The 9,507-nt window shown below is 39.6% G+C and overlaps 1 protein-coding gene across 1 annotated transcript; it reads left to right on the top strand.

The window, feature by feature from the left end:
- The first annotated feature begins 286 nt into the window (after window positions 1-286).
- On the top strand, window positions 287-864 carry LOC144708921 (uncharacterized). Its single transcript, XM_078582372.1, has 2 exons — window positions 287-327; window positions 410-864. Exon 2 carries the CDS (start codon window positions 428-430, stop codon window positions 728-730), a length of 303 nt encoding a protein of 100 aa, XP_078438498.1. The 5' UTR covers window positions 287-327; window positions 410-427; the 3' UTR covers window positions 731-864.
- The last annotated feature ends 8,643 nt before the right edge of the window (window positions 865-9,507 follow it).

Genomic DNA, 9,507 nt, shown 5'->3' with positions numbered 1-9,507 from the left:
TAGAACAGTAGTTTCTTTTTATGGTGTTCTCTCAGGCGGGACATACTGTGGGCATTCTGTAAGAAGATAAGGCTCCGTCTTCTGCACATAACCTCTCTCTCTCTCATAATCAAACGATTTTAATGAAGTGGCAACTGCTCACCGTTGACTCACTGGGTAAAAATCATTATAAATAGAGCATAACGTCACCCAAGGATATTCATCTTCTCCATACACTTTCTTCTTCATACTTTAGAATGTCTTCCAAGTCTTTGGCACTTCTCGCCGTGCTGTTTATCGCCATGATCATCGTCTCCTTCGCCGTCGAATTGAAGAACGAAGAAACAAGTACGTTATATCCTTCATCCGCTCTCCTCTTTCCCGGGTCGTTTTTCTCCAACTAACTTGAAACACTCGGTTGTTCATGAAGAGGTTGAAGTAGACCAGTATGGCGGTGGAAGGCGCCCTGGACCAGGTCCTGGGCGCGGCTATCCGGGTCCTGGGCGAGACTTTCCTGGACCTGGGCGCGGCTATCCGAGTCCTGGGCGAGACTTTCCTGGACCTGGGCGCGGCTATCCGGGTCCCGGGCGAGACTTTCCCGGACCTGGGCGCGGCTATCCGGGTCCTGGGCGAGACTTTCCCGGACCTGGATACGGCTATCCTTGCCCGTTCCGTTGCTGCGATCGCTCCGGTTGCAGGTGCTGTTCCCAGATGGACTACATGGCCTCCAAGGGAGACCACTTGTGACTGATGACGGGGTCTGACAGTCTACCGACGTGGTAGTAAAATAAGACGACGTATGAAAGGGGTGCAAGTCGGATGCTATCGCCGTCAGTTTTGTCTTTGTAATCTTGTATTTGTTTCTGTTTAAAATGCCGTAATAGAACAAAGTCTTATGTAGACTCGCATGTAAATGTCTGCTATAACTGTTGTCGTACACAACTCGATAGTTGACTGTTGTTGTCAATGGTCGAGGAAGGAGATGGGGTTCATGGATTATGGAAAAATTTGGAAGCGCACATACAAGAATACCAGGCAAGGTGGGCGTAGTGAACACTCACCGGAGAGCAGAAGGATTTGTAACGATAGAGACATAAATAAAGATGATGAGCGCCATGACGGTAGTCCTCAAGGAAGGGGAGGACAGAGCGAGGGAGGGTTGAGAGAGAGAGAGAGAGAGAGAGAGAGAGAGGGAAGAGTAGCCCACTGATGCCATACCAATAGGGTTGGACATTTTATACACAAGAACTGGTCGGACTGGACCAAACAGGCCGTTTTAAGGGGGGCCAAGAGTTGGTCCTGACGTGGTCTGAGGGTCCAACCAGCAGGAAGACTAGTAGTATCTAATTGATTAGCTCCATAATATGTTTATAGTAAATGTGGAACATATAATACAGACTATGTCAAGTATAGTAATTGATCAGCTCCAATGATCCCCCGTTACTACTACTAGCAAAAATAACAGAATAGAGCTAGAATAGAGTTAGATAGATTCTTGCACTAATGAAAGATCATTGTAACTCAATTTTGTGGTGTTTGATTAGGTCATTTTGGTAGACTGTACTGATGCACCAATGTTACTCAATTTTCACCTGACTCACTAAATATGGGAACAGGTTGAACCAGAGAGGATGGGTTTTAGATCTTTTGTTATTTTTTATGGATATTGTTTATGTTGTCTTCATGCCAAATCACACCACCATGTTTTATTTAAGCTCGTTGAATAAATTATTACATTAGTTATTAATCTAGTGTGGTGTTTATAATAAAGTCCATGAATACATGCAATGATCTGGTGAATTATGATGAGAACATAATTGAGTGACCCTAGGCTTTAAAAATGTATTCAAAATATTCCTATCTGAAGGATAGACGAGATAGACATCGAACTATTCAGATACAATAGTACTAATTGATCTTACTTTCATGATAAGTATAGCTAATCCTATGGATGTTAATGTGGCGACACTCTGGATAGATACTAGGTGCTCTTTGGACAAGTACTTCAATGAATAAATCCAAAGTGTTCCTTAATGTCATTGTTGAATAAGTGATCCATTGACCTGAGACATCAAGGACATGTCGTAGATGGACAACCATGACATGTCGTGGATGGAGAAGTACATTTTAATTATGACCTATGAGTCTCTAATCACACCCAAATTTGCTGTCTCGATCACACCCAAATTGACCTCATTCGTGGTGCGCCTAACGGCTACACAACTTGCATATAGAGACACTAGGCATGCAGTTGAGCATTAAGGCACTATGTCAATTGATGCCCCACTACAGGCCCCAGGGCTGCAACGTGTAGCGACCAAGCTGCCCTAGAATCTCTAAAGGTCATCTCAAGAAGCATTGGCATTGAGGCTATACCTAATGTTTGTTGCTTCAAGTGCTGGCAACAACTATAAATAAAACTGCCCCAAATGATATCAAAAAATAATTTTTGGATGATGTTTTTGGGCTTTTTGGCTTTTTCATTCTTAGCCTTCAGAACTTGACCTTGATACCACTATTCGGTTCTAGGACATGAATGGCAATGCAGACAACACTTTGCCACCTATCAAAAGCTGAAGATCAATTCATAATTGATTACTAAAACAAGTAAAACTTTTTGTACTGTCTTATGAACTGTTTCCACCCTAGACTTGCTCATTGGAGAATTTTCTGGAACCATTTTTGTTTGGCCTACACAACTATCCATGGGATCAGGGTTTTCTTCGATCTCTAATTTTTTTGTGCCAACTCTTCCTCAAGATATTTTCTATACTCTTGTTATCAAGGACCTCTAGAGGGTGGGGGAGAAAGGGGGAAGGAAGAAAGAAGGGGGCCGTAGCTTTGGATGGCATGGTACCCCTTATCTACTTACAGTATGGTTGAAAAAAATTACAAAAAGTCCCATAAATACTATATACCCATTAATGTCCTTCTAATCTTATTTGTGTGACCGGTTTGGACTACTTATCCTTCTACTTAATTATTTTAATGGCCTAATATTAATGATTAGCAAACTTATTGATTAACTATATCAACATATAGATTAGTTAACTAAGGATGGTCTTAAACAAATCTATAGGTTAAGTTTCTATCTCGTAGGGTGCCAAGCAATACCTCATACTTTAGAAAATATGGAGTAACAAATGACCTCTTTCATATAACCTTTATCCTTATCAGATTCTACGAAGGTATTATTATTTGTTCATTTGAGACTCTCTAATGGATTAGGGTATTATTAATTATCAAAAATTAATCCATCATTTAGATAGTACTAACGCATTACATGGATCATATGAGAATCACTTCTCAAACATCATCGCTACCCTGGCCAGGTATTTGATATGTTTTCTTTCTTGAGATAGATCATCTTACACCAAGTGAGCAATTCTATCTTGATCACTTAATTACATTTGTGTTTTTCTTCCCATCTCTGACCTAAGACCCTTTTCAATATCATGATTAGGTGATTTATCATATGTTTCACCCAAAACATGGCCATGCATGCACAAGATGTTTTTGGTGTATGAGGTCACCATAGCCCTTAGACAACCTTGAAATGAATCAACTTTTTCCGCACTTAGGTCTCATAAAATTAATGGATTAATAGGGATCCATTCAATGCATGTTTTTCAAAGAGCACCCACTATCAGTCCATAGTGTCTCTCCACTAATAGTCATAGGATCAACTATACGTATCGTATAAGAGAGAATATCTTATTCAAGTTATTATTGTATTATGATTTCATCATAATTTTCCACATCATTCTTTGTACTCATGGACATTATTATGAATATCACACGTTGATGACAGTGGGCTTAAATAAATCATGTGAGTGTGATTGACATGACAGCCAAATAATGTCAATCATTTCCCTCAAGAGAAACCAAATTGGGCATTTTGGTCATGTAGTGGTAAAGAGTTTTGTCATCCCTCTTTTGTTGATTTCGATAATGGATATGGGTGATTGTCTAGATGATTACCAAAATTCATGATTGAAACTATAAGCTTGAGGCAGGTGCTTGATGAGCATGAGTCATTGGAGTGACCCACATGTTTTCTTGGTCAAGCACTCGCCAACACTAGTATGATTTTGGGGACATTTGTTGATAAAGAAACAAATGTTTACAACATGTGCATCAATGAAATAGGCTAGATGCTTTTTGTTTTTGATAACGGTTTATTTTACCGTGATTATATTACCCAATGGAGTCCCACTTACAAGATGTTTGAAAAACCTATTGCGAAGAGTGATCTGATCAATGTATGGGATACATGTTGGAAATATATATAGCCCTCAAGCTAATTGCATATTTCGTGTCTCATTCCATACTCATTGATACACTATATATTTATTATAATAGACATGTGATGCTCATAATTTAAGAAGATAAGTACATGCAATGACTAATTGAATTATGATAAGATCAGAATACAATGACCACGAGTCTAAATATTTTTTCTAAACATTCTTATGTCTAGCCCCACTCATAGAGTATGGATGACCCCATATCCATTAGTGTGGGAATATTAAGAACTAATGGTGTGTGTTCTTGGGGGAAATAGATCATTGAACTGATATGTATGATTCCTGAATTCTATTACACCTATTGTTAATCAGGTTGACTATTTTAATGGTTTTGAAAGGGGCCCTTATACTTGAGAAACCCTAGGTATATGCAGTATTGTAGTAAGTAAGACCTACGAGCCTCTATTTAGGGTATTCCAAACTGTCCTTGCTCAGATGCAGAAACAAGTTTATCAAGGTGATTGTGTGGCCATGATATGATCATCCACCCTAGGTAAATAAATAAATCAAAATAAGAAAAAAACATTTAGCCTTAGTACCAGAAGATGAGCCAAATAAGCACAATAGTGCTCAAGTCAACCACATGACCGCATGCACATAGTACTCAAGCCAGCATGCTGCTAATGTCTGTTGACACCCAAGGAACTGCATCATAAGGAAGGCTGCGCAAAGAGAGCCCAATATAGGCCCACATAGAAGGCCTAGTACAGACATAGCACAGCCTAGACACAGGCGTGTATGTATGGGTGGGGCTGCCAGAAGACTTAATTCAGTTCATCTTAGAAGTCCACCTCAAATTTATATACAGTTGTGTTTTTTTATTTCTCATTTAGGACATCTCTTTAATGGTTTCCATTTAGTGTCATACCAGACAATGCTGAAAAGAGTAAAGAATTATTTGGCCTAGTGGGATGAAATCATATGAAAACAAGAAAGAAATATGACCAGGCTTTGTGCCAAGCCAACCCAAAGTCTGCATCATAACATTAATATTTTTAGGTAACTAGCATAATCTGAGCTGTTCAGTCTTGTTGTGGCAGATGAAAAGCTGAGCTTTTCAACACATTTATTAATTTCCCTTATTTTTGTTTGCATGCTATGATTGGTCGATGCTCGTTGCTAAGGCTGGAGGGGCCACGCAAATGGCAAAACAAACTGTGAATTGCTGACTGAGTATCTAACTGTCAGGCTACCTGTGAGTCTAGCATGGTCGCTTAGGTGGAAGGAGTGCGCAAACGTTTATGGGATTCATAGCCGCCATTGAATCACAGCCCTTCATCCCTCCTTGAATAAAATTAAAAGCTATGGGGTACCCTCCGCCCATGGAGGACCCCTACAATTGGACTACCTCATTTATGGCCAGCAATAGGGCTTCCTAGACTATAAAAGGGGTATCCTCCACACAAAGTCTTAATATTTAGATGAGAATTTGCAGCGGCTACAAGAAACCCATTAAGGGCTTGTTCAGCCAAATATAAGCCATTGACATCTCTAGGAAATCTGGGTTGACTTAAGGTCCTAGAGGTGGTCCAGAACACCTAGAAAATATGCCACCAAAGAGGACAAAAGCAGATTTGTACACCGATGATGGGTTAGATCAATGCCCCCACTCTTATTTTGCCTAAATTAGGAATATTCTTGTGTTTTTTCTTGATATAAAATTGATATAAGGTTATTCACATCTCTGTGTATAGAATTCAATTTATCTCGATTTGAAGTTAGATGTCGTTAAAACTTCATTGTTGAGCCTCCTTTAGGGATTTTTCTAAATATCTATTAGGCTTCCATTTGATTTGGGTGAATAAAATTTACCGCAACATTAAGAAAACACCATTATTTTCCTTCATCAATGTACTATCATTAGAGTATCACTTTTTTATGATTTGCCTATTAGAAACTCTCTAACTGACTATACCTTCATCATGTATAACGTTGATGCCAAAATTTGAATTTCTATGATTTGAATCATATTCAAAAATCAATTTTACATGACCCTTGAGTTTCAATTATTTTTTTATAGGACTATAAATATATGCTTAGGATGTTGAAAGACATAAAGAATACATCTCATACAATTTTGGTGCTCTTAACTAGTGGATCAGAAACTACCTTAGGCTTTGTATCTTGAATGACGAACATAATGAATCTGTCTTTTATCACACGTAGTAATTACGGCAAGTTCTCCACTGTAAAACCCTTATGCTAATGGTTTCTATGTTCATTGATTCCAAATACAATAGTTTCTTCACGTTATTTCTTTCGTGGAGAATATCTTTTAAAGTGATTCTTTATCTATGAAAACATTTTGAAATGAACCTCAATGAGTAGAATGTCCTCAACATAAAAGATTGTGAGGGGAACCATGGTCCCATTAGTCTTCATGTACACACATGAGTCTTTTTCATTTTATATGAAAATATGAGATTTAGTTAGTTTATCGACACATGCATTCCAACTTATGAAAGCCTTATTTAGAGTGTTAACATTATAAATTTTAACACTTTAGATGTATAATATCAAGTTGGATCATATACACCATCCATTTCCCACTTTACTATCACTGTGTCCTCTGGTGGCCAGAATTCTTCTTCATTTATCATGGAACCTGGTGAGTACTTGATAATATAAATATTAATACAGAAATATTTTTCACATTATGGCATTTCCTCCGTCATAGTGAGCATAGTTGCATGTTATCGTGGTTAAATAGATTTATCAAGCTTTTATATTGTTACAGATTATTGTGGAATCACTTTCATTCAAAACATACTATATCAATATTATTCAGAACTATTTTTTTAGCCAAATAAATTAAATATTTTATTTTTATCCCATTTTTGTCGCATATGTTCCAATGATTAACTAACTTTCCAATGATTATTGATTTCACGTGACTGTAGATACATATTTTATAGCTAATTGTGGGTTTAGGTGTCATGCTGCCATGTATTGGTGGTGATCGAGTATGTAACTTATTATTGTTTTAGTTACATTAAACATTGCACACCACATCACTTTGACCTGGCATATACCAAGGTCAAAATGATGTATTAGGAGCTAACTATTGAAATTTTTTGTGCCTTGCAGGCACACCTCACAGATATAAAAGGAGGATCCAAGAGGATGAAACATACATTAAAATTGCCCCAATCAATCATTATTTAGATCTTATTGGATTTTTCTGTTAGATTTCCCTTCAAGATCTTGATCCCTCCAAGTGGCGATCAGCATCAAGAAGGGTTAGGACTTATATCATTCTTGATACTTTTACCTCAGAAACCAACTAATCAAATTTCTAATGATTCCATGCCATATTGGAATACATTTGTAAGGATACCTTGGGAAAATTTATATTAATAAATACAAAAAACTTCATGAACCTCATAATAATGTATATTCTGAAACGTAGGAAATGGATGATAACAAGGAAAAATATTGTAAAATAAAATCCATTGAGAGGGAATCAAATCAAATAGATAACCAGCCTCTCACACTTTTTTCTAATACATCAAACCTTTTTTCAAGAATAAAAAAGATTGATTTATTAAACATAATTTATGACCATTTCTTTAGAAGATGCAACTCAATTTATTCTCTATTGCCAAATATGTTCAAAAGTTGATCCCCTCCTAATAGAAAACATAAATTAGTTAAATATTATGAAAGTGTTCGTCATATCCTCCTATATCCAATTGTCACACGATCAAATCCCAAGCTAGGTCTCTGGCTCGAATTTGGCGTCCGCCGGCCTCAATGTTCAGGGCAAAACACTGAGCAGCCTTGATCTCTTGCAGCGGAAGCTTTTCAGATTGCTTAAGATCACATAGAAGGGGTTAGAGGAGATGGTGGTGCTCAGCACCATCAAGGAATAGGGTTATTGCATTAATATCGTCAAGAGTACATCATCGTTGGGGATAATTACATGGGGGAAGAGGAGGGGTGATACGACAAACGAGACGAGGTGCCTTGCGCCGAGATAATGTCGCCACACCGCCTCAGGGCCACCGCTCCACACGCGCGATCGCTCTACCGCTACACAAGTGCGCCGGGCCGGGCGCCGTACGCCCGCATGCCTGACGATCACACACGCCACCCCTGCCTTTACGGTCACACACACTACCAGCACCCGTGTCAACACTCTAGCACACAGTTTGCACACCGTCACCGCAGTCAACGCCCCCGAGCTGGGCGGTGCGCGCCCAGCACTATCCGCAGGAGCCCTACACGGCCGCTGTGCCGTCTTGGCGCTCTTAGTGCGCCACATGCCTTAGTCTCCTGGCGGGATGTCTCCCGACCCACGCAATGTGCGCACAGCCCGCGCAGCCGCGCACCCCGCACAACTCTGCGCGCTGCAACCGTGGCACGCTGCCCAGCCTGCGCGAACCGCACCCGCGCATAGCGCTTCTCGCTCTCGCACGCAGGGCTCGGCGCTGGCACGCAGCGCTAGCGCCCATGCGTGGCGCTTGGTGTTGGCGCACGCGCGCACACACCGACCAGCCTGCGCGCCCAGCACGCACGGACCGTGCCTGATTTGTCCCACCTTGGGCGTGGACGGGCACGTGCGCAGTCTGCCATGAATTACCACCGACAGTGGCAATGGCCTAAAAGATCAAGTATTTCGGCGCCGCTACCCATAATGACTCTGTCCTTTAATGTCGTAAGCCGAATTACATGGACACACCCTCCCAATAAGCACGCAGGCCTCTAGGCAGGGAATGCCGCCTAGTTAGGGGCCTAACACCAATTCATAGGAAAGACAATATACATGAGCACCTTACTAAGAAAGATACATGATATGTAGGAAAGACTAGATTTATGTGCGAGTGTGAACATCAATCAGAATTGATTTATTAACCATACATTTGGGAGATCATCAATCTACTGTTTACGATTGCCTAACAACATCAATCCTCAGTTGTTTTCTCAAAACCCGTCTTGCCATTTATTAGGGAAATATGGATACTATTTGTTTTACAATAGTTCCAAATTTTTGCAACTAGATCAATTCAAATAAAATTTTCCAAATTTATGTTTTTTCCTGTATTTAGTAATTCTTTAAATATTGTGCTAGTGATTTCTGAGTAGTTAAAATCACAATGTGGGGGCTGAATGAATAAATCCTTACAACAAAGAAAGAATCAATTGTGATAGTTTGTTTTAAATTCATATCACAATGTTTTGTCTCACATTCAAGAATATTATATCCAATATACTGAGCACT

The sequence above is a fragment of the Wolffia australiana genome, chromosome 10 (genome assembly GCF_029677425.1).
Source record: "Wolffia australiana isolate 7733 chromosome 10, ASM2967742v1".
In the NCBI taxonomy this organism is placed as follows: Eukaryota; Viridiplantae; Streptophyta; class Magnoliopsida; order Alismatales; family Araceae; genus Wolffia; species Wolffia australiana.
This window is presented reverse-complemented; position numbering and strand designations above follow the sequence as displayed.